Genomic DNA, 27,692 nt, shown 5'->3' on the forward strand with positions numbered 1-27,692 from the left:
GCCTCGAGCGCGCCAGCACACTGCTCTACAACAGTTTGCCTTCGGGGGCGCTGACGAGCTGCAGCTTGCCGCACGCGACTCTGCGACTGCCCGCCTCGTCCAGCCCGCCAGCGTGCAGTTGCAGGCGGGGCCCGTCCAATCACGCGCCGCAACTGCAAGTGTCTGCGCGCCCCGAAAACGACGCGCTGGAATGATGACTCCTCCACAGCGAGCTGAAGCTCCGACTAAGACAGCTTTGGTGAATCAGAGAGAGCCTGTCCCACCACCCATGCAGAGGACTGGCACGGCTGGGACGCGTAGCAGCGGCGCCCGCCGCTTGGGGGCCTTCCTCGACCCAATAAAGCACCAAGTCGCCGCACAGCGGTTGGTGTAACCTGAGACCCTGAGAGCCGTCGAAAAAGGCAGTGGCCTATGTGCGAGCGTTTCTCAATCCGCGCCCGCTCGCCTTCTCCCTCACCTCCCCTCGCTTTCCACAAGATTCGACGCGCGCCTGCTGCCTACGAAGCAGGTGCCTGCTTGCGGCTCCCTGATATCATCCTTCTCCAATCCTCCTCCTCGACCACCTCACATCCGTGCGCGCCCCGCCCCCATGCCCAAGCTACCCATGCCGTTCGACATGTCAGACGAGACCACCTCGCCCTCGCCCGGCCGTGCGTACGTCGACGGCCACACCACCGACCTCTGGGGCCGTTACCGCGAGATCCAGCTTACCGCCGACAAGACAAACTCACTGATTGAGGAGCTCCTCTGCCGTTACGACACGCTCAACGAGCAGTTCAGGAAAGAAATCGAGGATCATGATCGCGAGCGCGAATACAACCGCATCGCTCAGCGAAGCCTCAAGGACATGGAAACCACCATTCTGAACATGAGGGGCAACATGGTCGGTATCCACGACTCATCTTTACCTGCACACGCTGAGATGCTCCAGGATCGAGACGCATTTGTCTTAGTCCTTATTGATGGCGATGGCCTCATCGTAAGTCCCCACCCTGTGCCGCGTTTCACTGCGTCTGACCTGGACTCGTGAAGTTCAACGACCAACTTTTGGCCGAGGGCGCGAACGGTGGCCAGCGCGCTGCCGGCGCTCTGGAAGAGGGCGTCTACAAATATGTACGCACCCAATTCAAGGGAATGCCACCCAACGTAAAGGTGACTGCGCGCGTGTATGCAAATGCGAAAGGCCTGGCCGACACTTGCGCCCGCGCCGGAATTGCAACCAAAGCCGAAGTGCAAGATTTCATGATCGGATTCACTGGCGCCAAGTTCCTCATGGACTTTGTCGACGTTGGTTCTGGGAAGGATAGGGCCGATGAAAAGATTGTCGGTGAGTGTCTCTGTCCGCATTCCTGCCTGGGAGCCCACGCCCAGTGAGGAGTCGGTTTGGTCCTTCAAGATTACAGAGAACCTGTGTCGCTCCAACCCAGCTGCTCACAGTTTCCTCTTCGTCCTCAATCACTGGACGTTCGTGGCCTGTTTAAGCCGACATGTTGCTGATCACCTACCTCCAGAGCACTTGAAATTGAACCTTTACAGCCCCACCTGTCGCCACATTATGCTCGGCTGCTCTCACGACAATGGTTATGCTCGCATTTTGGGAGAAATCTCTAATTACGACTATCTGGTGGATAAGATAACCTTGCTGGAGGGCGTGCCATTTGGCAGGGAGTTTGCAGCCCTCCCATTCTTCAAAATCCAAAAGTTTGAGGGCCTGTTCCGCCCACACAAAATCAACACGTTCGGCATGGATGGCCTGCCCACCCCTTTTCCACCGCCGGGACTTGGCGTTCTGACAAACACAAACAAGGTGAATGCGGTTACCAAGGTCTCAAGTCCCAGCCCCAGCGTTGCTCCTGCTACAACCGCTGGTGCATCTGCTGGCTGGGCTAATGTTGCGGCGAAGGCGGCTTCTCTGCCTCTTGTTGGACCGAAGCAGAATACTCGCGATCCAAACAACATACCTCGTAACCGCAAGGGCCAGCGTATCGACCCTCCCACCAAAAACTATGATAAGGAGGAGACCAACCGCGTCAAGCGTATCAAGATGTGCAATGTCCATTTCTTGCGTCATGAGTGTCCCTTCGGCAACAACTGCACTCATGTACACGACTACACACCCACCAAATCTGAGCTGGACACCCTCAAGCTAGTTGCACGTATGGCGCCTTGCATCCACGGTACCGGCTGCGATGATCCGAAGTGTATCTATGGCCACCGTTGCCCATTCCCGCCGTTCGGCACCAAGAAAACCGGCAAGAACTGCATCTTCCTAGATGATTGCAAGTTTCCTCTTGAGATGCACAACATGGATATGAATGTTGTCCAATACACTACCATTCGTTAAGAGGCAGAAGCCTGGCACCTTGGCTGCCAAAGAGAAATTAAATTGCACATGGGCGGCCTACGTGGATTTGCAAATCTTAAAGTTAGTGGACTAGCTTTCATCAAGTAGTACAGCCCTCCAGCAAAGTTCAAGAAAGACATCTGCAGTAACCTGGCAGCGGCAGCGTCGTGAGAAGCTGCATGGGCTCTTCAGGCGGTGTAGTGTGATTCTTCTTTTATTTTTCAATCAAATAAGCTACTTGAGTGAACCTATTCTTCCGACTCCACCTTCATGTACCGTCATTTCCTGTGCGCTGCAACCCCGTGTGATGACTTAGCGCTCTCTGCTGGGTGCGGGGGTCTATACAACGTAAGTATATTGTCCTCTGGAGAAGTACTTCAGTGTCTTCAATATGAACCTCCACACATGAGAATCGGAATGCGGACATGGAAAGGAAGCTCGACCTATTGCTGGCTTTGGAGCTTGCGAGCCCTGTCAGATGCGATCTGACACATTGCCTAGTGTACAGGGGTCAGCGACGCAAGTCCAGTTATCGCACCGTGCGGAACTCTACCTGAATGGCTTCGAGCCTCTCTGCTTTGATATCCCCCCTCTCTACTCTCTCCTTCATGTTTTCGAAGATCTCGGGCCTGCTACGGCCATTGACAAAGACACTGTTCGGAGATTAGCAATGGGTGCACCATGCTTCACCCCACTCTTGCCCCGCACTCACACATATCTGAGACCGGGGAATTTCTTCTCATACTCCTCGTTCAGCCTCTTCAGTTCCGCTGCCTCGGCCTCCGCGGCAGGGCCAGCCTTGTTTAGATTGGCCTGCTCGGCCCTGCTCTGTGCGCTCTCAACCTTCTTCTCGCCAAGGCGCGGATGAGCACCCAAAATCTGCTCCAGCCATGCGGTGTCGCTGGTGCTGGGGCTCTCAGCGAGCTCAGTCAGCTGGACGCCAACGGCAGCAATCAGATCGTCATAGGAAGCGAACTGCGTGCCGCTAAGCAGAGGCAAGGCGAGGTTGTGTAGCGGCTGCGACGGTTCAAACAGCAAGTCTAGCACGTAAGTGCGGTCGCCTGTCGCGGCGGTCGTAAGCGAGGCGACAGACGGCAGATTGAGGGTCGGCGGCGTGGGCGAGGTGCGCTGCGGCCACTCGGGCGTCTGTACGGTCTTGAGGTCCATGGCGGGGTCGCGTTGAAAAGTGCACACAAGCACCAATATATGCGAACTAGGGAATCCTGACCAGACGGGCTGGGGACGGAGGATTTTGAGCGCAGCGGGGCGGCGTGGGAATTGCTTTTTCCAGGCGGGAAGGCTGCGATGTAGGTACGTCAGACGCGGGCAGTCGGGGCTCTCGATAGGTCAGGACCCTCGGGCGGCCGATCGGCCTGGGCTCCCCGCCAGGACCCGAGAAAGCCATGTTGCACGGCGCTGGAGCTGGGCCCAATTTTGTCGCTTGAACGTACCCACTCTGGCGCAACGGGGATCCCGGAGCCATTGGACACATCGGCGGCCGTTCCTGAAAATCAGAACTCAGCTCGCATGGCTCAGCTCGGGAGCGCGGTGGAGACGCACGCTGCGTGGCGCGGGGGCGTCTAACAGCGGCGATGCGCGCGACGGCCGGCCATTGGCTGGGCTGTCGTCGCCGGCGATGCGACGCGCCCTGGTGCAAGGGACAGTCGTGTTGGTGGTGCCCCGACATGGGTGCGCGACACAGGTCCGAGAATCTCTGTGTGCGTCCTCCTGGACACACTACGGCAGCCACGCGGGCGACAAAGTCTGGGAGACTATCGCCTGGACTGCGCTTGTGGCTGTTCGGGAAATTTCCACAGGCACGCTTGCCCTATCACCGGAGCACGTCAACCGGGGGGAAAGAGAAAAGAAAGAGGGCACCGGTGGGTTTCCAGTGATCGGCGGGCAAGCGTGAGCCGGACCCGCGCTGCCAGCCCGCCGCGTCGGTCGCGCGCGTTGGCGCTGGTGCTGGTGTCAGGGCAGACCAATGCATTGCTGCAGGTCCTCGCAACGTCCGCGCCGCCCAACCTTCGCGTCCCTTCCCACAGACCGATCCAATTCACCACCATCCCACTCAAATACCGCCTCATGACCGGCGGTCGCCGCGCGCCCACCGACGGATGCGTGTTCCAGCACCAGCGCCCCCAGGCCAAGCTTCAATGATCAGCCCTATCCCGTCTGAACCCCTGAGGGCCCGAAGATAGCGCGCCCTTGCCTGACGTGCCACCCTCGACCTCAAGCTTAGCTTCCGCCGACACCCTCCCGCGCTGTCGCACAGCAACGCAAACAGCGCGCCCGCGCCGCCATGTCGTTGAATGGCCTGGACGATGCTCCCGTCACCGAGGCATATCAATCCGCTCTGGCCGAGGCCGGCGGCTGGTAAGCCTCCCGCGTCCCGGACCGCGTGTCTCACATATGCGCAGGGGTGGTGACGATATATCTGACATCACATAGGTTCCTGTTGAAGTATGCGTCCCGAGACGCTGTCGAGATATTCAACTTCGGCGCCGGTGGCCTGAGTGAAACGCGCGCAGCTTTGCTCGAATACGACGAGAAGTCACCGCTGTACGGTTTTCTACTATTCAGGCGCCGCAAGGTGCTGCTCAAATACGTGCCCGAAGGCACCTCGAGATTGCTGCAAGGTGCGCTGAACCATCCCGCGCTGGCCTATTCTTCGACCCGTGTGGAATCTAACAATACAACCTTCTGCTTGCAGCCCGCGTCACCGTCCATTTTACCGAAATCGAGGAGAAGTTCGCGCCGCACGACTCTGTCTTCAGCTTCTCGACCCCGCAAGAGCTCTCCGACCATGCCCTCTCAGCAGCGAACTCCCTACACACAGCGGTGCCGTCGACAAGCGCGTCATCAACAAGCTCGAAGAAAAAGCTGGATGGGATACACGAGGATGCCGAGGATAGCCAGGGAGCAAGTGGGAAGGGCGAGGGCGCTGCGTTGGAAAGAATAGAGACGGCGGCATCGACAGCGAAGGTGGAAGTGACGCCCGATACGGCATCGATACGGTCACGTCCATTCTCGCCTACCGGATACGAAGAGAGGCGGCCCGGGACGCCAGGAACGTCTGGGGGCGACGCCAGCTCTGTGATCGCCAGTCCGAGGGGTTACGCACAGTCGGTCAGATCCTTTAAATCTCTCAACCACTTCGACCACCAGCACTACGACGACCCGAACCGCCGCTCCTCCTCGCAAACTGCCCGCGCCGATATCGACTTCTCCTACCTCTACAAACCGAAAGTCAAGCTCGGCCCCCGCCCTACCCAGGAACCGCTTTCGCACACGACAGAGTCCAAGAGCGCAAAGCTCCCTGCGAGCTTGAAGGCCGCTGTTCGCAGCAAGGGGAGCTCTTCCCGGCCCAAGTCCAGGGATTCGAGTACGGTGCCTAGTATAGGCCTCCCACCCCCGCCGCCCGTTCCCACGATTTCAGAGATGCCCACGACGACCCCTGTGCGCCCCACGTCCAGCACCGGCGCGAAATCCAGTTCAAATTCTGTTAAGTCGCCCGGCATTACCCCAGAAAAGCAGCGCTTGATGCGCGCAATTGAGCTTCGGAAGAAACAGAAGGCTGCGCAGCTAGCGCGGCAAAAGTCACGCGAAAAGCAGGACGACCCCGATGCCACCGCAGGTGCCGAGGAGAAGGTGGATTCAGCGGAGGAGACGGCGCCAGAGGCAGCGCCGGTGGAGGGGGACGATATCGCATCGCATCGCGAAACGACGTCCAGCACGGATTCGGGGTCGACTTTAAAGCCTGATGAGGCTCCAGAAACGCCCGACCACACTAAGGCTGACTCCGGCGTGCAATTGATGATCAGTGGAGCCGGAGATGAAGAAGACGCTCGGCCACCCACTCCTGTCGCGTCCTCCCCAATATCCGTTCAGGAGTCGTCCAATCCGTCGTCCACGCGCCCCTCGTCCATCTCAGATGGTGGCGAACGCAAGGAAGGGCTGGATGCGGACGAGCAGGCAGAGGTCGCGTTGCCACATGATGGGGCCGCGGAAACTTCGCTCGGTCTTCCATCGGCGGCGGAGCCAGCGCCAGCGCGGGCCTCCGGTGCCGAGCATCCCAATTGGGATGTTTCATCATCTCCTGACAGGGGGGCGACGGGAGAACATCAAACAGCGGCCGCCAAGGGCCCGGAAGCGTCAGAGGATTTTACCACGGCACTGCCGTCTTCCTCTTCCCTTCCAGAACGCCGCTCCACCACGAAGAGCAAGCGTCGCGTCCCCGTCGACCCCATCCGTGTCGAGCCCGGCGCGGAAAGTTCCGACGACGATTGTGACTACCTGTCCGACGACTCCCTGATGGAGGAACTGCAGAGTGCGACGGTCGAAGAGGCCAAGCCAATGTCCGTATCCAAATCGCCCATCATGTCTATTTTCCCTCGCCGGAAATCCCAGGCCTCCACCCTGTCAACAAAGTCGGCTGAGCATCGCGTTAACTCCAACCCTCTTTCCATGTACAGGACGGTCACCCCGACCCGGCTTTCTCCTTCGCCCGAAAGCCAGCTCGGCGTCGGCCAGCTCGGCGTCGGCCAGCGTTCTTTTTCCGCTTCGTACGCGAGTGAGGCGCAGCGCGATGCGTCCCTGCTCAAGAAGAGTAATGTCTCATCGGGCATCTCGCAACGCATCAAGGCTCTGGCCGAGAAGTCCAGCAAGGATGGTACCCCGGTGACGCTCCCCAAAGTTGGCTACACCCCGGAAAGAGGGGCCATTAGCATCGCTCAACGCTCGAACTCTTTCAGGGCATCGCACTCCTCTGGTGCAGACAAGCAGTTGAAGCGCCTCAGTAAATCCTCATTCATCTCGGTCCCGCCGCTGGAGCGTCCTATGTCCAAGGGCGAGAACTCGAGCGAAAGCATCCAGGCTGTTTACAACAAGGATGCAAACAACAAGACCGAGTCGGTCACAGTAACCGCTCGTATTGTTCGCTCACCGCAAACGCCTGGCCAGGAGCTTGAGGACTCGCCCTTGGACTTGCAGCAGAGCCCCATTACTATCGACCACAACAAGGCCGATGATACTGCCGCTCCGCCGTCCATTGTCATCCCTTCCGCCGCCGAAGAACCAACGTTATCACCCACGTCCGGCGACGCTTCTCCCGCGCAACAGTCTACTGCGCACCTCGAATCCCCCGCGCAAGCCCTGCCCCGTTCGTCTTCGGAGAGCAGTTGGCGTTCATTTGGTCGCAGGCGTAGCGAAGCCACCTCGCCGCCGCCCATGCCGCGCAGCCAGTCTGTCACCAGTCTTGACAGTACGGTGACCGAAGAGGGAGAGGAGAAGAAGAAGGGAAACCGGGCGAGCCGGTTACTGAAGCGTATGAGCAACAGCCTTACCACAAGCAAAAAGAGCTTGAACCAGATGATGAGTTCTGCAGTCCAGGAAGAGGCCCCTCAGCCTATTGAAGAGAAGAAGGAGTCGCAACCCGGCGTTGAGATCGGCGATCTGAACGTTCAGTTCCCCGACACCCTCGTGAGTCTGGTTTGTTCGTCCGATGAGTTTCACTTTATTGACGCGCAAATAGCTATGGAAGAGAAGATGGGTAGAGATCGACGTCCAAGGCAATATCGTCCTTACCCTTTCCAAGGCCAACGATGTACGTTGCTCATCTTGGAAAGCCGCGACGCCCCGTGCTGACCAAACCCTCCAGCAATCGAAAGGTATCACCAAGCGCTATCACCTTAGCGAGTTCTCAGCCCCCTTTGCTCCTGACCAAGAACGGGAGGAGATGCCTAACAGCGTTATGCTCGACTTTCACGACGGTCGCACGCTGCAGTGTGCTTGCGAGAGCGCCCCCGGCCAGACGCGTGTGCTGAGCCTTCTGAAGGAGGCTCACCTGTCTTGGACTCAGTAGTCCTACTTTGACCCGTCGATCAAAGCAGCGCTTCTTCTGATCTTGACAAACTTCTCCTCGGCGTTATTAGGCACAGGTATCACTGGTATAGCCTTGACCTCGACTTGTCGCAGTTTCCAAATATTCCCCCTTTGACACGAAATACCCGTCGCCCGCGCAAAGATCACTTTGCTAGGTGCTGCTCACAGCAGCAATTTTTCGCCGCATGACCGCACGATCATCATCAGTCAGCAATTCCTTGCATATTCCCTTTTGTCAGTGGTTGTTGGAGCATCAGATTTGGGAGTCTTTCCAAGGTTTTCTTTCCCAATTCCCCCCATTATTCCTCTCTTTGTCACAGTTTTGCTCGGTTTGTGGCTTGTCTTTACAGGAACGGATTGAGAAAAAGCGAGGCTCATTCTATTAAAGTCCAGCGATCAGAAACCGGTTCTTGGTGGCAGCGCGGCGGCGTACATGTAGGCAGGCTTCTCTGGCAACAGAAAGGATTTTTTGCGTTTTCGGCCCCTTTTCTTCTTCGCTGCAATCCTTTCCTTACCTCTTCGCAGTTGCTATATTCCCCTTCTTGTTTGCAAGACTAGATCTGCAAGCTGACTCTTTCGGCAATGGTTTCGACGGTCCGGGCGACAAAAAAGACGTAGGAAAGAAGCAGAATGCATTACGCGGTTTCTTGGTTCATTCCCGATCTTTAGCTCGTAGCCGGACTTTGCGCTCCTTCGAACCCTCTTTCCCTTTCTGTCATGTTGTCGTTCCCGTTTGGTGGTGCTTTGTTCTTCCCTTCTTGCGTTCTAGCGACCTGACTGGATCCCTTTGGCTGATCGTTTGCTGGTCGATTTCCTTGCTCTTAGCACGTTATATTCCTTTTTGCGCGGGCGACAAAACTGGAATGCATAGGTACACTTATTAGTCAACACACCTATACGGACAGACAACTTTCCTATTTCTTAACTTTTAACCTTTTCATCTTCCCTTATTTTTTTCAAATTCCAGGCTTATGTGCCGGAGCGGAGGAAGGGTAAATGAGGAATAACTATATGCTGAACGCAAAAATGCATCAACACACTTCCCTGTGCAAGTAACTTGAGCCTTGCTGTGAGCTTCGAGCTTCGAAGTTCTACAACGCCTGGATTGTCGTATCCGTGCTCAGCCATGAAAGGCTGCTGGCTGTATTCGTGTTTGGTGCAGATATTATTCTATAGTTGAGTGTCTGTTTCGTTTCTTGTCACACTATGTGCCGCTAGTTGGTGATTTATGCTGGTGTGAAGCGTGCAACCAGACAGTGTACCTGGCTTGGGAGTCCCAAAGCCTTCATTGCTCGCACAATTCCGTGATAATACCTCCTTCCATAAGGTGTCGTTTCTGGTAGACGGGGCCGAGAGCGCTCGAGCATAGCACAACAGAGTACTGACTTTGCTAAATCACCCAAGGTGTCTCTGAAGCAGCCAGAAGAATCGTTTGTTGTTTTTAGGACAGGGGAAAACGAAACCCCCAGAGGTGAAGCCAAGTCTTGAGATACATACTAAACTAGACTTGATACATGAACATGTCTAATAGACAAGAAACCCCGGGATTCGTTTTGATCGTCCTCTATCTTCGTCAATAAGAAGCAGCCCGGGGACCCGGTGCTTGACCGGCAAAAGGACGCTTAAAAGGCCGGACTTGCCTACGGTTGCACGCCGCTTCACACTCGATCGAGGCCGTCGGTAAAGGAAGACCCTTAGGCCTCCACACCAGGCCGGATCTAAGAAGCCGTCTTTGCCTTTCCGGCACCTTTCATCTTGTCAGCTTCTCTTACGCATGACTACTGCAGGGAAACGGGTGAACAGGCACTTGGTTCGGGACGGGAAAGGCCCAGGCATGTAGACTTTTCAGCCCAGCCTTGTCCTATCAAACGTTACAGCGGCGCCTCGCGGTTCCGCACGCGACGAACCCCTGGACTAAGTGTCTGAACGCGTGGAGGAGGTCACTACGACGGAAAAGGTCAGGGCCAGGGTCAAGATCAGGATCAGGATCAGGATCAGGGTCGGGATCGGGCCGAGTGATACATGCATGCATGCATGAAAGGCGCTCTCTCCCCGTTCGCTGCCCTACACATGTACATTCCTGACAAACGGTAGAAGGCGATCGTGTGGGCCACAAGCCGGCGACTGGAGTAAGGCGAGCAGTAATGATTGACAAGGACAAAGCCGATTTGACAAGGCTGCCAATCGGATGAATGCGAGAAAAGGGAACAGTGTAAGCAATGTGTTTGCGGTGACGATCGCCACATGCGTTCGCGGGGCGAGCAGTAGCGTGCACGGGGTAGTCTAGAACGCGTGGAACGGACGAAGAACAACACGGAGCGCGGGACGGAGAGGGTCGAATGCGCGATCGCGATGTCGCTATTTTCCCTTCGGATCAACGCCGCTCATCATCAGCCCACCTGCGCGCGTAACGCGCAGCGCACTGATGGCAATGCTGCCCAACGGCTCTCACCGGTGAAGCGACTGGCGACGATGACAATGCCGGTGATGATGCGCGCGTGAGTTCAACAGGCGGATGGTGTGCGTTACGTGGTTTGCCTGCCGGCCGGCCTGTCGGGCGTCATCGATTGACGATGGGAATGGGCAATAATGTGGGGAAAAGGACGATGGCGGTGGAGAAGCCGCACGAAAAAGGTGGTTAGCAGGGCAGATCGCGGGCGGATCAAGATACTCGGTGCGGCAGGTGTGACGTAGGTCGGCCAGAGTTAGTTGGGGAATGGGAGAGTCAAGGCGCCTGCGCGATCCGTGAGTTTGCATCGAACATCCGCCGGTGGTTCGACGGTGGGTGGGCGGCTCGAGCTGCAAAAAGCCGAGGGCCAGGGGGAAATGGGCAAAAAGCATGCGAGAAAGCGTTGTCCACGTAGTGCCAGGCATCGACCAATGGGCCAAGACAGCTACTGCAGGTCCGCACTGCTTCCAGTTCCGATGTAAGCACTCCCGCCGGATGCCTGCACTTGAAATTAAAGGCGCACATGCCACGTATGGAGCCAATGCTGTGTTGTCTTTCCTAATGTTTGTTGTTTGTTTGTGATTGCCTGGCGTGCCTAGCGTCGTTGTTGTTTATGGTTTACCATTACATGCCGCCCTCGTACAAAGTACATAGTAAACACTCGACTGTGATTCGAGGATTTGTCCGTCTGTTGATCCGCGTACTCTTGCTCAAAACGCCGTGAAATCCCTGCCCTGCCCGCCCAACCAACTCAATGTGAAGAACAAAGTAAACCAACGAGGGTGGGGCCTGCGGAGAAGTCGACTGTATGCCCAGGTGCTTGTGGTCAAATTGCTGCGCTTGCTGTTCGCTCGAAACAAAGAAGAAGGCCAGGGCCAATGAACACCCTCCTGCGCCAGAGATCTCTTCTGTTTTACTCCAGCTTCGGGGGAAAGGGTGCACCGCGTACGCACGACGTTGCCCCCATGAGACGAGGAAGGAAACTAAAATAGATACCAAACACACCGGGCTGCATGCAATTAAAGAAATTCGAGACTGATGGCCGAACTGATGATGTCGAAGCGGACTGACAACGGGAAAGGGGGTGGTCGATAGAATGGTGCGAGAGCAGTTGCCAACGCCTAGCCGACGGACTGGTAGAGAAGAAGTGGCTCGCCGACGTTCTCGATTTCGGGAATGGTGCACCGCAGGTCGAAGGCTTTTGATAAGACGATCTTGAAGATCTGTTTGACGATCAGCAACAGGACAAGCGAGGCGCCGCGAAGCCATTTACCTTTTGCACGTTGATGCTGTGACTTGTGCTGCTGAAGATCAAGCTGGCCTTCATTGCTTTCGCGAAGCGCTTCGCCTGGGCACGCGCGTTCGTTAGCTGGCCGGCTCTTGCGGAGGGGGCGCCGGCTCGTGACGCACCTGATTGGAGATCTCCTCCTGCTCCTCGCGTGGGAAATTGACAAAGTGGTCGTACTTGGTGCCCACAAGGAAGGGGATGGCCGTCTTGTTGAATCCGCGGCCTTGCCTGTACCACTCCTTGATCGAGTTCAGGGTGCTCTTCCGCGTCAAGTCGAACATGAAAAGGATGGCCACGGCGTCGTTGCAGACCAACGGAAGCATGTTGACGAATTCGCGCTGGCCGCCCAGATCCCATATCGAGAAGGTGATTTCGGTGTTGCGGATGCTGATGGTCTTTTCCATGAAGTTCACACCTGCGCCGCTCGTCAGTACTTCAGCCTTCTTCCAGCTCCTCGATTTTCCTCCGCTCTTGAACCGAGGACAAGGGCCAGGACTGCATACCCAAGGTTTGAATGTAGTCCTCGTCCCAGCTGCCCTCCACGTACTTGACCATCAAGCTCGTCTTGCCGATCTGCGCGTCGCCCACCATGCCGACCTTGATGACCACGCTCGTGTTTTGCCTGTCGCCCATGCCCTGCTGCGAGCCGCGCTGGTTCTGCTCCTGGTAGGTACGGCTGCCGCCGTCGGAATGATTGTAGGCCATGCCGGACCCCGGTCGCGATATGGGGCGCGAGCCGTTGTAGCGGGGCGGGGTGTCGGCGTCCGAGGGCGTGGAAAAGTTGTGGTAGCCGTGGGGCGCGCTGTTGTGGTCGGAGGAGTACGGGCGATTAAAGCCGGTGTCAGAGTACGAGGTCGAGGGACGCGGGTGCTCGGGCGAGGGTGGGTTGTAGGCGGCGCCGTTGAGCCCAGCGGACAGATCGGGCAGCTGGTGTTGCGCGGCGGTGACGGCGGGACCTACACTTTCGTCTCCCGGGTCGGCGGGCTGCTCGTCCTGCAGCGGCAGATTGACGGGCGGGTCGTGAGGCTCGAGAGCGGGCTCGGGCGGCGCGTTGTCTGCTGGGGAGTCCATGCTGTGGGATGCCACCTGGATGATTCGGCCGTCCGGTGCGCAATGCGGAGGAGTCGCGTAAAACGAGGCGCGCTCAACGCCAGCACAGCAGCGGGCAAGAGTGCTTGGCGGAGGGGAGGTGCGCGGAGATGAGGGCGGGATGCGAGGGGTGCAGTGTTGACGAGTGACGCCGTTGGGGATAGCGCGCGGGAGCTGAGCGAGCAGCACTGCAGATTGGGCTTGAGGTTGGGTGCTGTCTACGGAGCGAGGCTAGCCTGGGGCCGGACTACACAACACCGCGCGTGGGCTGGCGGTGCGGGAGCTATATGGGCAGCGCTGAGAGCAGGCAGTGGAGTCGCGCGGAGTGCTGCGTCGCGCGTGAGGCTGCAGAGTGACTGGCTGTGGGCCGGTGACAGGCAGCTGAGCGCGGGTGACTGGGGCACCAAGGCGCGGCGGATCGGTAGGGATGCGCGCTTGGAAGAAAGCAGAGCGAGCCCACCGACGCGACGGTGGAGGGCAAGCCACACGAGCCACTGCCAGAGCCAGAGCCAGAGAGCAGCCGCCCACCGCCCTGGCCCACGCCCACCGCCCAGCTCCAGCAGCCCGCCGGCCGAACGCCGGCTAAACCGCCGCGAAGCCCAAAAAAAGTTGCGACACGGCCGGCGCCTGCTGCACAGAAACCACAAAATCCGCCCCTCTCCCGCCATGAGCAAGCGTCCGGCTGACCCGCAAGACGACGAGCGCGACGCCCTCAAGTCGGGCGAGCGCCCCGTGCCCGCCGCCCTGCCCGACGAGGCCGGCGACTTCGAGGACGAGTACGAGGACGAGTTTGAGAGCGAGGATGAGATCATTGAGGCCGGTGTAGACGGCCGCCCCGACGAGGAACGGGAGGCAGAAGAGCGCGACGGTCTGTGAGCCTCTCTCTGCTCTGTCGCCCCCGCGTCGTGCTGACTGATTGCATAGATGCAATGGAGGTTGACCAAGGCACCTTCATTCCCGGCCGTCACAAGCTCTCCGCCGGCGAGACCCTCTCGCCAGATCTCTCCACCTACGAGATGCTCCACTCCCTAGAGGCTCAATGGCCGTGCTTGTCAATGGACATCATCCGCGACCAGCTGGGCGACGACCGCAGGTCCTATCCTGCCACCGTCTACGCCGTCGCCGGCACCCAGGCCGAATCCGGCCGCGACAAGGAGAACCAGCTGCTGGTTATGAAGATGAGCAGCCTGAGCCGCATGGACCGGGGCCAGGAGGAGTCAGACGATGACAGTGACGACGACGAGAATGCCGACCCCATCCTCGAGACAAAATCCATCCCGCTTACCTCGACGACCAACCGGATACGCGCGCACCAGTCCCCACAGGTCACTTCCGCTCAGGCGCCGACCACACTGACCGCGACCATGACCGAGTCTGGCCAGGTCCTGATCCACGACATCACGCCGCACCTCTCAGCCTTCGATACTCCCGGCTCCACATTGACTCCGCAGCAGTCGAAACCCGTGTCCACCATCCGTGCCCACGGCAAGAACGAAGGCTATGCCGTTGACTGGTCGCCGCTGGTGCCTGAAGGTAAGGTCCTGACTGGTGACGTTACCGGCAAGATCTATGCCACCACCAGAACACAGGGCGGTGGCTTCGTTACCGACACCACACCTTACACCGGTCACAAAGAGACGGTCGAGGAGCTGCAGTGGTCGCCAACGGAGAAGAACGTTTTCGCGTCTGCCGGTAATGATGGCACCGTGCGTATCTGGGATGTTCGCTCCAAGTCTCGAAAGCCCGTTATCACCGTGCAGGCCAGCAAGACCGATGTCAACGTCCTTTCGTGGTCGCACCAGACGGCGCACCTTCTGGCGTCTGGCGCTGATGATGGTCAGTGGGCCGTGTGGGATCTGAGGCAGTGGAAGCCTAGCGACAACGGTGCGCCTATCAAGCCAAGCCCCGTTGCCTCGTTCGACTTCCACAAAGAGCAGATTACGTGCGTTGAGTGGCATCCTACCGACGACAGTATCGTTATGGTTGCTTCTGGCGACAATACGCTTACGCTGTGGGATTTGGCTGTCGAGCTGGATGACGAGGAGAGCAAGGATACGGCTGGCGTGCAGGACGTGCCACCGCAACTGCTCTTCGTTCACTATATGGACCAGGTGAAGGAGGGCCACTGGCACCCGCAAATTCCGGGATGCGTCATGGCTACTGGTGGCAGTGGATTTGGGTATGTTTTCTATATTTCGATCGCCTTTGGTTGGCAGTCCGCTAACTTTCGGCCGCAGAGTGTTCAAGACGATCAGTGTTTAGATATGGCAGAATACCAAGCCAAATCCAAACTAGAAAAGCACGTGTTTCTTGTTTTGAGATACCTTGTCCAAAAGTTCGAACCGTTAATACATAGACTGCTGCCCGTGTACCGGGAAACCGCCCCCACCTTCGCCTCTGACTCGTGAGGAGAAAATCCCCGGCATACGTTCTAAAAATGTCTGCAAGGCATCCACATTAAAGTTTCTCTTATCCTGCCGAGCCACTCTGACGGTGACCGTAGATGGAAAACATCCGAGGCCTTAGGCAACAGCCCCTGGACCCACTCTGGAGAGGCGAAGTTGAAGGCATCGAATGGTTCGCATGTTCGCCCAGAGCCTCGTGAAGTGCTCTTGCAGGCGGAAGAGATGCATTTCGGTGCCTCTTTCCCCGAACCTATTGCTAATTAGAGATGTAATGACGGGTCCTTACCGGTCATTTCCCTCCAATAAAAATGCAGATATACATACTCTACAGCTTCATGCGATGTCAATGTTGATCTTTGATTTAGTTGCCTTTTCCTTCGTCTCTGTTTACGGGAAACTGGTTGTCTTCCTTCCGCTTCTGTTTATTTTTATTTTTTTTTAAGCCACCACTCTTTCCTTCTGCGCTATCCATCCCGCCGCATCTTCGCCATCAGCTACAGATCATTCACCCTTCCACATATAGAATGACGGGACACGATCTCACCGTCACTACCTTCTTCGCTCTTCTTGTCTTCTTCTCCTATGACGATCGTGCCTATCCTCCGCCGCCCGCTCGGCGGCTACGTCGTTGAGCAATTCCCGCGCTACCCGCTCGACGTTACCGAAGAACGGCGGCAACATCTCGGCGTATAGATCCATGATCTGGTCCCTGAGAGCAACCCCTGGGTGTGGGTCGATGCCGTCTTCATCTCCGTCTCCGTCTCCGTTTGAATGGTTGCTTGGTGGGTAATGGTCTACAGGGACGTTGGGCGGAGGTTCCTGGTTTGGAGGTGCCTGGTTTGGAGGTGCCTGGTTTGGAGGTGCCTGGTTTGGAGGTGCCTGGTTTGGAGGTGCCTGGTTTGGAGGTGCCTGGTTTGGAAGTTCCTGGTTTGGAGGTTCCTGGTTTGGAGGTTCTTGGTTTGGAGGTTCCTGGTTTGGAGGTTCCTGGTTTGGAGGTTGCTCTGGAGGATGAGCTGGTTGAGGATCTGCTGATGCGTTTCCAGGCTGTGAATCACCGTTGTCTGCAGATCGTTCCGCTGGCCGTCCTACATCACCGTCTCTTCTACCACGCGGCAAACCCCAATGTATGATGTCTTTCCAGTAGCCCTCTTTTGCTCGTTCTTGGCCCTTCCTACGCAAGCCTTTCCGCATGTCCCTGTATCTTTCGTAGGTTGGTGGTGGACCGGGTCCGCACGAGAGGTACCACAAGTTCGCCGGAACTCGCGCACGCCAGTTGTTGTCCCCCCCACCACGCAGTTTCGGCGTGATGGACTTGGGTTCTGAGAAGTCACTTTCTAACAGTTCCTTCATCCCTCCGGACGCCGGCGTGAGATGAACATTGTGGTCGCCTGTATGCGCCGACACTGAAGATGGAGAATGTGGGTTAGACGATGGGTACGAGCCTGGCATAGGCACAGCAACTGGGCAGGCGGAGGAACGGTAGGGTTCATTGTCTTCCTTCACGTGGCAACGAGGGTCGTGCGGTTCCACGAACATAGAAGATGAAAAAGATGGCGTATACCTGCCGTCAGTCTGTGAATGATGGCGGAAGAGCATTTCGCCTTTGAGATGATCATCCTGTCTTTCTCTGATTTGAGAGACGCTGTTGGTGCCGCATGAAGACGCCGGCCAGTGAGAATCAATCGGCAGGACCTCGATTGATTCTGTTGATAGCGGTTGGAAGGGATGAAACCCCGGAGAAGGTGGTGCTTGAGGATTTCGCTTCTTCATACGCCCTCTTGCCCTCTTCTCCGCGACCCTCCTTTTGATCTTCCCCGGCAACTGCCCGCCACCGCGCAGTGTGCCAGTATCTGGCGGTGGCGACGGCGGCGGCGTCGACTCACTGCCATCTTTTTTCCCGCGCCCGGGTTCCCTCAAGCTGCGTGGGCTGAGGCAACGCAGGGTGCGGCTGGAGGGGCAAAACAGTTGCTGGCAGCATGCGCAGGCTATTTGCGGTCTGAGTCTCTCACAAGGCTTGAACGATGCCGGCTCAGGTAGTCTGATGTGCTGCGTGAAGTATACATATTCTGTGCACTCGGACAACGTCTTCGCAGCACCCGGAACTTCCATTTGCTTCCCTCTTTCTCTTTCCGTCCATTCCTCGTGCTGCTGCTTCGAGCTTTCTTGGGTCCCGCTTCGTGGCTCTATTGGAGGGAATTCTGTGAGCTTATCACGGCACTGATTGTGGAAAGGGAGACCAAGCGGCGTATTGGGAGGTGGTTCCGGTTTGGAGGAGGAGGCGGCGGCACCCTCTCGACTTGAGGACTGTTGCATGGCCGGGGTGAACGCTTTGAAGTCTGTAGGGTGTGAATTGCCCGAGGCGCGTTCCTCGCATGCACGCATGTATGCGAATCCGTAGAGCGACGTGGGGAGCGGGTCGCTTGGATTTTCTGGGTGGCGGCCGATGTTGCGTATCAAATATTCGCTGAACTCTTTGCCTGCTAGGCCGCAGAGCCCGTCCCCGTGGAGTTGGGCGATCTTGAAGGTACGTTTATTTTGGACGTGGCGAGTAGTCAAACGGGGTATGCAGGGACACGTGTAGTTGTAAGCGGGAAAGATATCGGTTTGCGCCGCGTTCTTGTATTCAGCAGAGGCAGCGCGTTTCTAGGATGCTGGCCTCCTTTTCCTCAGGGAACCCTTGGTAGTTTGAGTTTAAGATGGTGATGAAGGGAAGAGACAGGATAGTCTAATGGAAATTTCGTACGTTTCACGAAGAAATGAATGGGCTACGCCACACAGCTCTGGACAGTTGATAGCACACGATCGATCGCCCGGCGGCGAGCCTTGAGATTCTGAGCATCTTGAGTATTGATATTTCATGGTAATCTCCTGTAAAGGTGGATCTGGTATCGCATGTTCTCCAAATCGATCGGATACTTCAGCCCGTCCGGAAGCCTGAACCATCTAGACTCGTCCGAATGGACCTTTTCCCATTTCGGTGCTTCTTTGTTTGACCTTGCATCCTTCGGCACTGATAAAAGGGTATGATCGAGTAGCCAGTGCATCGGATACTGCTTTTCGGCTCCGTTGAGCGTGAACGTGGAGTAACTTCCCGGGCTATCCACAACAAGGAGCAAAGACCCATGCTGTAGAATAGACGTAAGCCTCATGAGGAAGGCTTGCGTTTTGGCCAGCGAGCTGCTGTACAGTTCGTTCAGGGTGAACATGAGAGTGATAAGATCGGCATTGTGCAACTGGGCAGAAAGATCTTCCGCAGGCATCGTGAGAACATCTTGCTGGAGAGATGTCGTTTTGAAGAGATGCGGCGACAAGAGCTCTGCGTTGCTCTCTTTAGCAGCAGTGGATGCGTACTGTGACAACGTCGGGGCGGTGGTGATGGCGGACTGGAGACTGGTTACGACGGGTGTCCAGTTGGCGATATCGATGACGGATATCTCAAACAGCGGTTGCGTCGGTGCTGACATGGCAGTATCTTGGGTGCTCTCAGATGGCGTCTCTTTCCTGGTCAACTGCCTGAGTAAACCGGCAAGACCAACGATCTCTGCGCCAGCACCGCCACCAAGGCAAACGACCCTCCAGGGACTCCCAGGATCCCTGCTCCCGGGCTCTTCTATGGCGGGAAAATGCTGCTCGAGATCATTGAAGATCTGCAGGTAGCCGAGGGCGCGGCTTGGGCTCCAGCGGACGGCGTACGCTTCAAGATACTCGGCTTTTCCGAAAGCAGTCAGGAAGTCGCGGTTGTATAGGTGTTGCTTCACCTCTTGGAGCAGGGGCTTCAGGTCGGAGCCGAATCGGCTCGGGAAAGCGTTCCGAAAGACGTTTAGCAGAAGTTGCTGCAGCTCCAGCGGAATTTTCGCGGAGACTTCTGTTCCCGCGGGGCGCTGGGGTGCATCGCTCCTCTTGGGCGGATTTGCCGTCTTCTTGATCTTGTTGCGTTTTGCCAACTTCGCAGCTGCACTTCTTGGCGCCATCTTGCAGTGTTGGGTCGAGAGGCGACGGCGGCGATGTGCGGACGATGGAGGCAGGGACTTCTCTCGTCGGCCGTGCGTCTTGCCCCACTAGGCACTTACCCCACGTCTGCACCAACACTGTGACACCTCCACGGACGCGATATCTCGGTCCCAGGCTAAGCCATTGGCCCATCATGCGCCTTCCCTACGTGTCCGACCCCCCGCAGTTCCAAGCCGAAGCCGACCAAGCAGTCGTCAGGCGCGTTCAGGAAAGGCGAGGCGAACGTGGTCTCCAAGAACTGGATCTAGCGTTGCTCCACTCGCCCCCGGTCGCAGACGGTTGGTAAGTTCTTATCAATTGGAACTTCAGAGCAAGAGCCCTATCGCCTAGCTGTTGTACTGACCGACTAATCCTCAAGGAACTCCTTCCTCGGCGCCATCCGCACCCGCACTTCCCTTTCGGCCACCATCCGCGAAATCGCCATATGCCGCGTCGCCGTCCTTAACTGCGCGTGGTACGAGTGGATGGACCACGCTCCGCTCTTGCGCGCCACCGGCGACCTCGATGAGCGCGACATGCAGTACATTGCGTGCCGGCGATCCAAGTCGCATGCGCAACGACCAGGCGGCACTGCCACTAATGAAGAGATCGAGCCCTCCTCGAATTTGATCGAGAGGCATCTGGCGGTGCTCGACTACACCGATGCAATGACCCTGGATGTGAGAGTGCCAGATGACCTGTTTGCGAGGCTGAGGACGCTGTTCAGCGAGAGGGAGGTCGTTGAGATCACGGCCACGGTGAGCGCGTACAATTGCGTGAGTAGGTTCCTGGTGGCGTTGGATGTGGGGGAGAAGAATGCGGATACGGGGCCGGATCAGTGACCCAACTACGTCTACGTCTCGTCTCGCCTCTTGGTACGAGTGTTGAAATGCCAAAGTCCAATGTGACAAATTTTTCGACTTCCAAACGCCGTATCGAACCATCGAACCGTGATATCCAGACCAATTCCCTGCGACATCAAAGCTTCCATTGCATGCGCCACGCCCAGAACCCTTCAATTTCCGTGCACAATTCATCTTCAGCATCCTAGACATGCACAATGTCTACTCTTGACCGCTCAAAAAACTTGTGCGGAACGATATCATTCTGCTCTCTTTCCTCATCGGTGATTGTAGCCGGCAGGACCGTCATACGCGCGAAAGTACCCGGACCGCGCTTCTTACTCAATGTGCCAGGGTTGAGCACAAGAACGGAGTTGATGACCTGTACGCCTTATCAGCTCTACTGCTTCTTGAGGTCTTGGAAAGAAAACGAACCTTAGCAAATGGCGTCAGGGCCGAAGGTGTGATCAACACGTCCGGCCGCACATTCAACCACTCCGTCAGCTTCAAAAAGCTCGTGTCCAGCATCGCTCCAACGGGCAGCACATCAATTCTGTCATCCTCACCCTCTCCCTCACCAGCCGTCGCACCATCTCTATCGGCCTCGATCTTGGGGAAAACCTCCCGCGCCGTGGGCGGGAAGACGGGACAGAAAGATCGCTGAGAGATGAGACTCGCGCCCCAGCGGACCATGGCATTGGTCATCTTCGCCTTCTCGCTGACGCACTCTTCCCGACGCAGCATATCGAGGATGTCTAGGCTGGTAATGCCGACGACCATCTCATTGATGCTAATGGTGACGGGGTTGGTCACGATGGTGGCTTGCCGCGGTAGACTGACCTCCTGGCGCTTGAGGCGGTCTTGCGGGAAAGAAACGTGCTTGGCGATGGCGTCGCGGACGGAGAGCTGTATGATGATGGTGATGCTGGGATGTTGAGCGGTGAGCTGATTGATAGGCCGTGAGATGTGGTAGCGGAAGACGTCTTTGAGCGTGGCTTTGTCAGGATTGGGTATGGCGTTGTCGGGAATCTCAAAGTCGCCATTGATGACGGAAGGGTGTTCGATGTCGAGGAAAGGGCCATTTAGGACGAGGACGTCCGGACGGGACTCAAGTGCTGTCTCCATAAGGGCATGGAACGCTGCAAAGTCGAGGACATGGCTAGGTGTGTAGGGTCCAGACGCGACCATAATGCCCAGTGGCCTCGTTCCAGTCTCGGATTCATCAACGTCCATGTCTCCTGTGGAGGCGAGACGGGCGTTGGCTAGATCAAGCTCTGCAACGGTGGAGGCAGCAGGTCCCAGCAACGGAATTTCGAGGAGCTCTTTCGCCGTAAAGAATGACCCTGATGGATTGCTACCTCGTACTGCAACAATCTGGCCAGGGAAGAAGCTGTAGCTTGGTAGACTGTCTACTTGCAGGGGAACTCTGAGTCCTGCTCCGGTTCGCCTTGACGTCTCGAGTACGAGGGAGGCAGCGTTCAGCTTGCCCTCGCTGCTGTCCGAAGCAATCCGCCCAACCGCAACAATCTCACTCGTGCTTTGACTAGCCGGATTGCCGAAGGCGCCATCGTCCAGATTGTGGTGTTCCTGAATGAATTGCAGGAATTCATCAATGCGGTCATCCAGAATCTCTGACGCCTCAGAAAGTTTCATCGCCATCGTTTTGTATCCGAATTTAGCAAGTTCTGTGTTCGCTTTGAGTTTGACACGAGGCTCTGCGGGCGATTCGGCAGGGGGGTCGGGCAGCGGAATGTGGGCGTTCAACGTTTCCATGATCTGACCTGCATTCGGGCGATCCGCGAACGAGGTCCTGCAATTGTTTAGTGGTTTGGTCCCTTTCTTTCTTGGGGGGTCCATGAGAACGGAGGCCTCACGCTGTTGCGCCAACGACACCATTTGTTGCATGTGGTGTCTGAGGAGAACTCTGAATGGCACTCTTGGTAGCCTTCGCCGCCGGGCTATCAAAGGCCGATTTTCTCTTCGCTGCACTGCCATTGACCGGTGTGCGTGAGGCACCGTTAGGGGTGCCTGGGACAAGGCCATCCAACCTGTACGTCATCAGCAACTAAGGAGCTTCAGTGTGGCTGCGCGAGGCTCACACTCCGAAGACGTCGGCATTGCTTGCGCCGGCGCGGGAGGGAGCAACAGTCCTCCTATCCGATCTTGCATGGGCGGCTTTTGCCCGATTCTCTCTTTCCAATGTTTCTTGAATGTCCTTTTTGAAGTCGCGTGCGGTCTTGAGAGTCAGGGTCGTGTCGGGCCCCATCTTTATGCTGTACGACTCCCATTTGTAGAAGAGTTCCTGGGGGGAGATGGAGTGCAAGCGGAGGAGCGACTGCAATTCGAGGAGGACATCTTGCGGCAGCGTAGCGTTGGGCGAGCTAAACAGCTCATTGATTTCGCTGGCGGTGTCGTCCATGGCGGAGTGGAGCGTTGCGGGGTGTGCGGTTGATTGACGATGCAGCAATTCTCAGCCAAGTGCGAGAGAGACGCGTTCGTCGAGTGACGCGACGCGACGCGCGCGAGGGCCAAGCACGGCGGCCAGAGACGGGACGGGCTTTGCCGGCCGACAGCGCAGTCGCGGCCGGGAGAGCGGGTTCCGCGCAGAGCCTAAATCGGGCCATCCTCAGCCTGTCGGTTCCGCCGCCCGGCGTGCTGGAATCCTAGCTGCACATCTCGAGCCGATGTTTTGTTTTAGTTGATGTCACTTCTGTTGCCCCGTGTCTCTACTCCCCTTTCTTCTGTAGAACTGCTTATAAGACGTGCTGCCCTCCTGCCTCTTGCCAATAGCCTTCTCCGCTAGACCAATCTACGGATTATCGACTTAGCCTCATCTGACACGCCCCAATCTCCTGAACACCATGTCCGCCGCCGAGACCGGGCAGATCAATACGCCCACCACCGCCCCTCCCGCCGAGAAGGACACCTCCAACATGACAGACGCTCCTGCCGCCGGCGCCGCCAAGGCCCCTTTCCCTCACCCGCTGCCGCAATGCAAGCCCGCCGTGCCCGCCGTCCTTACCGCCGACCAAGAAAAGAAATACCAGGAGCTCCTTGAGAGCGTGAAGAAGTGGGAGAAGGTCCCCAAGGCTGCGGCAAAGAAGAGCGAGGAGGAGCCGCTTTCGGACGACGAGCGCATGTGGCTCACCAAGGAATGCTTGCTCCGGTACCTGCGTGCCGTCAAGTGGGCGTCCGCCGCGGCAGCCGAGAAGCGTCTGCTAGACACCGTCATCTGGCGGCGCGAGTACGGAACCAATGGCTTCACCGCCGACTACATTTCCCCTGAGAACGAGACTGGCAAGCTCATCATTCTGGGCTTCGACAATGACGGCCGCCCCTGCCTGTACATGGACCCGTCCAAGCAGAACACGGAAAAGAGCGACCGCCAGGTGCACAACTTGGTCTTCATGCTGGAGAGGGCCATTGACCTCATGCCTGCGGGTGTGGAGAGCATTGCGCTCCTGATCAACTTCAAGAACAGCACGTCGGCGAAGAACCCGTCGCTCAGCCAGGGCAAGCAGGTGCTCAACATCCTTCAAGGACAATACCCGGAGAGGAATGGCAAGTCTTTGATCTCAGAGCGTAAGTCCCGAAAAACAAATCACTACCATGGAGTTTGACCCGGTGCTGATGTGATTGCAGTTCCCTGGTACGTTTCGACGTTCTTCAAGCTCATTTCTCCCCTCATCGATCCCGTCACCAAGGAGAAGATGAAGTTCAACGAGCCTTTTGGCAACTTCATTCCCCCGGTCCAATTGATGAAGTCTTACGGCGGCGAGGTCGAGTTTCAGTACGATCACTCCGTGTATTGGCCCACTCTCAACCAAATGTGCGACAAGCTCCGCGCCGAGAGGAAAGCTAGATGGGAGGCTAGAGGCAAGCAGATTGGTGACAGCGAGTTCATTCTCAAAGGGGGTGAAGAGGCGGCTCCCGCCGAGCCCTGAAAAGCTCCAACTAGAGTATGGTGTACAGAATTTTCGGCATTTCGAGGCGTTTACAAATCTGGGCGGATTGGAATTGCGGCCGCCCTTCAGCAACGGGAGAAATGACTTTGAACGGCATGGGTGGCGTCGGCCCAGTTCATCAGTTAACTTCATTGGGGATATCCAGAAAGCACGTGGGGCTGAGCAGTAGAGTACAAGAGCAACTAGATTTGATTCGTGGCTGCGTGAGTGCACCGTGGCACACCGAGGGTTGCGCGCATGGGTCGCGTCGCGCGCCGGAATGACGCACTACGGCAGCCCACAATTTTTGTGAGATGCCGAGTGTGAATGTGACTCTTAAGCACAACCCGACACCCAGGCCTCGCGCGTCCGAGAACCTACCCGCCCAAACACAAGCCACAACTAGCCCCACCGCGGACCACGTTGCATCGCGCTCCCGAACCCACTCCAAGCCCTCCAGAAAAACTCAAACCGGCGACTTCGGTGGCCGCAATGGCTGACCCCACCCCCACGCCCAAGCCCGCCAACGGCGAGACCCCCCAGCCGGCAACTACGCCTGCCGAGGCAAAACCCGCCGATATGTCGAAAGAACAGACTCCCGCCGCGCCCGCTGCGCCAACAGAAGAGAAGGTGTCGGGAGCCGAGCTCAAGAAGCGCGCCAAAGCCGAAAAAGCCGCAAAGCGTGCTGCCGAGAAAGCAGCTAAGGATGCAGCAAGTGGAGGCGCTTCCCAACCACCTGCAGGCAATAGAAAGCAAGAGGGCAAGCAGAAGGAACAGAAGGGCGGCCAGCAGAACCAGCAGGCTGGAGGATCACGAGGCGGCCAGCAGCAGGACCGTCCGCTCCCCATGCGGAGAAGGCCGTCGCAGAGCGGGCCCGCCGGCGGGCCCGTCAAGGAGGTTAAGAGCGAAAAGAAGAAACACGCCGAAAAGCAGGTGGGCTTGTTTGGGCATCTTTACGGCCAACCGCGAAGGCATGAGATTGAGGGCGCGGCGAAGGAAGTACACCCCGCCATCCTGGCGCTGGGTCTGCAGATGAGCGAATACGTCGTCTGCGGTAGCAATGCGCGGACTGTCGCTATGCTCCTGGCTTTCAAGTCGGTAAGTATAATCGTATTGTGCAAAACGACCGTCGCGACTTTAGACTGACATGATGTGCTTTAGGTTATCGAGTCGTACACCACTCCCCCCGGCACCTCGCTTGCCCGCCATCTTACTTCCCATCACCTTTCGCCTCAGATCTCTCACCTCTCTAGCTGCCGACCGCTTTCCGTTTCCCAGGGCAATGCCATTCGCTGGCTGAAGGACCTTATCATCAAGGTCGACCCTTCTGTTCCCGAAACGACTGCGAAGTCTCACCTCCTCGCGCACATTGATACCTTCATCCGCGAGAAGTTTACTGCCGCAGACGAGGTCATCTCGGAATCCGCGAGCGCCAAGATTGTCGACGGCGACGTCATTGTGACATTTGCGAAGAGCAGCATAGTCCTCAAGACGCTCCTCCGTGCCCACGCAGACGGTCGCAAGTTCCGCGTCAACGTGGTGGACTCAAAGCCGCTTTTCGAAGGAAAGCAGATGGCGCGCAGCCTTGCGGCTGCTGGCATCCAGGTCAGCTACTGCCTCGTCGGCGCCACTTCCCACGCCATCAAAGAAGCCTCAAAGGTATTCCTTGGTGCATCCGCCATGATGAGCAACGGACGCCTTTATTCTCGCGTCGGCACGGCAATCATCGCCATGTTTGCGCATGAGCGCGACATCCCCGTCATTGTGTGCTGCGAGTCGGTAAAGTTCACCGAACGCGTTGCGCTTGACTCGATTGTCAACAACGAGATCGCCCCTGCGGATGAGATTCTCGGTCACGGTGAATGGATTGGCGAAGATCTCACCGAGGGAGATGAGGAGGCGGGGGCAGAGAAGAAGGACCGCCAGGGTGCTCTAAAGAGGTGGAAGGAGACGCCTCATCTGCAGCTATTGAACATACTCTACGACGTTACGCCCGCTGAGTATGTGAAAATGGTTGTCACCGAGATGGGAAGCTTACCGCCAAGCTCGGTTCCTGTTGTGCACCGGATCAGCACGAACGTCTAAAGGAGGCGTGTCTCAAAATTGGCTAGGGACGGGGAAGAAAAAGCGGCATGGAACGGCGCATAAGGTTTGTACCACAAGAGGAGACATGTGGTCATTTGCACTTCTGATTTCCTGCATTCCTTACGAGTGGATGAATGGGCTGCTTAGATGCTTGGTTCTTTACGTTGGTAGTGAGAGTATTTGCCGGTTTATCAGAAGACAGCTGCTTACGATTGTATCAGTAGTGAAGCAAAGCTGCCCTACTGGTACGTGACACTTCAAGCTTAACATGCGATCTATCAGGTAAATCAAATAGATTCGACTACTTAGACAAAATAGCCGGACAACCCTAAACGTATTCCCGTGTTTCACAATCTGACGACGTATTCGCTCACAGCTCGACAATTTTGGACACTTCAGCCGTTACCATCAGTTGGATCTCCGCCCATCCGGGGATCACCAGGCAGAGGAGCCTTCAGGGAAGGATCATCAAGATAAGCTTCCGTGGTCACGTTCTGCTCGTTGAAAAGGCTCCAATCTTCCGCCGGAAATCCAGGATCCCAGCTCGGCCACATGTACGGCTGGTGTTGTTGTTGCTGATGAGCATGAGGACCAACCGGACCGCTCCCAAATTGTGTCGGCACAATGCTTGTGTCGTCGAGTGAATGGTTGGAGTGCTCGGACAGAAACGGACCACCGACTACGGCATTTGTACGAAGACTACCCCCCTCGAGGCTTGACTGCTCCTGTGCTCCGCCGCGCGATGCCACGGGAAACCGAGCTGCTGAGTACGCGAGGTTGGATCCCGAGAGGAGCGTCCCGTACGCCGAGTCCGACCCGCTGGTGTCGGTGCTGGGCCCATTTCCCTGGCTAGAGTAGTTACGGCCCCCTTCCGCCATGACGGTCCGCGCATCCGGGATGGTGGCGGGCTGGGGAGGAGGCGCGGCGAGGAAATCCGCGTCGGGGCCTTGGAGGGAGCTTTCCACTTGCTGGGACGCCTCACCATTGGAGCTATTGGCTTGCACGTTGTTATTGCGGAACTCCTCCCAGAGTGTCTCGGACACGCGCCGCGTTATGTCGAACAAGAAGCCATGGAGCCGCTCCTGCATGAGCATTTCTTCCCTCTCCGCGGCGACCTTGAGTTCGGCGCGGACGAGCCGCGGGAGCTCGCGCCGGCTGTAGCTCTCAAATTCTTGGAATATGACGGATCCGGGAGAGGGGGCTGTATCCTGGTTGCTGACGCAATCTACAGAAGAGGTCAGTCTCTGTATTTGACAGCTCACGTCCTTTGAATGACTCAAAACTGTGGAGTCCGCAATACTTACATGGCGATGGGGCTTCTCTGTCAGTGGGGAACAGGATGAAATACACATCTCTCCACTTATCTTCATCCG

At 57.1% G+C, this 27,692-nt stretch overlaps 11 protein-coding genes across 11 annotated transcripts; 6 read left to right on the forward strand and 5 right to left on the reverse strand.

The window, feature by feature from the left end:
* Positions 1-589: 589 nt before the first annotated feature.
* On the forward strand, positions 590-2,344 carry SLS55_002529 (uncharacterized protein; the record flags this gene model as incomplete). The annotated part of the gene is made up of 3 exons (XM_066774010.1): positions 590-979; positions 1,033-1,327; positions 1,512-2,344. 3 exons carry the CDS (start codon positions 590-592, stop codon positions 2,342-2,344), a joined length of 1,518 nt encoding a protein of 505 aa, XP_066636577.1.
* Positions 2,345-3,052: 708 nt separating this feature from the next.
* Positions 3,053-3,511, reverse strand: SLS55_002530 (uncharacterized protein; the record flags this gene model as incomplete). Its single annotated transcript, XM_066774011.1, has 1 exon — positions 3,053-3,511. One exon carries the CDS (start codon positions 3,509-3,511, stop codon positions 3,053-3,055), a length of 459 nt encoding a protein of 152 aa, XP_066636578.1.
* A 1,135-nt stretch (positions 3,512-4,646) lies between these two features.
* On the forward strand, positions 4,647-7,990 carry SLS55_002531 (uncharacterized protein; the record flags this gene model as incomplete). The annotated part of the gene is made up of 3 exons (XM_066774012.1): positions 4,647-4,720; positions 4,796-4,983; positions 5,058-7,990. 3 exons carry the CDS (start codon positions 4,647-4,649, stop codon positions 7,988-7,990), a joined length of 3,195 nt encoding a protein of 1,064 aa, XP_066636579.1.
* A 3,807-nt stretch (positions 7,991-11,797) lies between these two features.
* TEM1 (Ras GTPase tem1) lies at positions 11,798-13,035 on the reverse strand (the record flags this gene model as incomplete). The annotated part of the gene is made up of 4 exons (XM_066774013.1): positions 11,798-11,899; positions 11,950-12,024; positions 12,087-12,379; positions 12,468-13,035. 4 exons carry the CDS (start codon positions 13,033-13,035, stop codon positions 11,798-11,800), a joined length of 1,038 nt encoding a protein of 345 aa, XP_066636580.1.
* A 684-nt stretch (positions 13,036-13,719) lies between these two features.
* Positions 13,720-15,315, forward strand: rrb1 (Ribosome assembly protein rrb1; the record flags this gene model as incomplete). The annotated part of the gene is made up of 3 exons (XM_066774014.1): positions 13,720-13,921; positions 13,978-15,232; positions 15,291-15,315. 3 exons carry the CDS (start codon positions 13,720-13,722, stop codon positions 15,313-15,315), a joined length of 1,482 nt encoding a protein of 493 aa, XP_066636581.1.
* Positions 15,316-18,313: 2,998 nt separating this feature from the next.
* SLS55_002534 (uncharacterized protein) lies at positions 18,314-19,429 on the reverse strand (the record flags this gene model as incomplete). Its single annotated transcript, XM_066774015.1, has 1 exon — positions 18,314-19,429. One exon carries the CDS (start codon positions 19,427-19,429, stop codon positions 18,314-18,316), a length of 1,116 nt encoding a protein of 371 aa, XP_066636582.1.
* Positions 19,430-19,602: 173 nt separating this feature from the next.
* SLS55_002535 (uncharacterized protein) lies at positions 19,603-20,290 on the forward strand (the record flags this gene model as incomplete). The annotated part of the gene is made up of 2 exons (XM_066774016.1): positions 19,603-19,751; positions 19,828-20,290. The coding sequence occupies 2 exons, from the start codon at positions 19,603-19,605 to the stop codon at positions 20,288-20,290; spliced, it is 612 nt and encodes a 203-aa protein (XP_066636583.1).
* Positions 20,291-20,495: 205 nt separating this feature from the next.
* Positions 20,496-22,709, reverse strand: POL12 (DNA-directed DNA polymerase alpha subunit pol12; the record flags this gene model as incomplete). The annotated part of the gene is made up of 4 exons (XM_066774017.1): positions 20,496-20,672; positions 20,726-22,100; positions 22,165-22,338; positions 22,390-22,709. 4 exons carry the CDS (start codon positions 22,707-22,709, stop codon positions 20,496-20,498), a joined length of 2,046 nt encoding a protein of 681 aa, XP_066636584.1.
* Positions 22,710-23,151: 442 nt separating this feature from the next.
* Positions 23,152-24,234, forward strand: PDR16 (Phosphatidylinositol transfer protein (PITP); the record flags this gene model as incomplete). The annotated part of the gene is made up of 2 exons (XM_066774018.1): positions 23,152-23,872; positions 23,933-24,234. The coding sequence occupies 2 exons, from the start codon at positions 23,152-23,154 to the stop codon at positions 24,232-24,234; spliced, it is 1,023 nt and encodes a 340-aa protein (XP_066636585.1).
* Positions 24,235-24,726: 492 nt separating this feature from the next.
* SLS55_002538 (uncharacterized protein) lies at positions 24,727-26,319 on the forward strand (the record flags this gene model as incomplete). The annotated part of the gene is made up of 2 exons (XM_066774019.1): positions 24,727-25,332; positions 25,396-26,319. 2 exons carry the CDS (start codon positions 24,727-24,729, stop codon positions 26,317-26,319), a joined length of 1,530 nt encoding a protein of 509 aa, XP_066636586.1.
* A 395-nt stretch (positions 26,320-26,714) lies between these two features.
* On the reverse strand, positions 26,715-27,671 carry SLS55_002539 (uncharacterized protein; the record flags this gene model as incomplete). Its single annotated transcript, XM_066774020.1, has 3 exons — positions 26,715-27,544; positions 27,596-27,601; positions 27,668-27,671. The coding sequence occupies 3 exons, from the start codon at positions 27,669-27,671 to the stop codon at positions 26,715-26,717; spliced, it is 840 nt and encodes a 279-aa protein (XP_066636587.1).
* Between the last annotated feature and the right edge of the window lie 21 nt (positions 27,672-27,692).

Source organism: Diplodia seriata, assembly GCF_021436955.1.
Source record: "Diplodia seriata strain FDS-637 chromosome Unknown scaffold_2, whole genome shotgun sequence".
Taxonomy (NCBI): Eukaryota; Fungi; Ascomycota; class Dothideomycetes; order Botryosphaeriales; family Botryosphaeriaceae; genus Diplodia; species Diplodia seriata.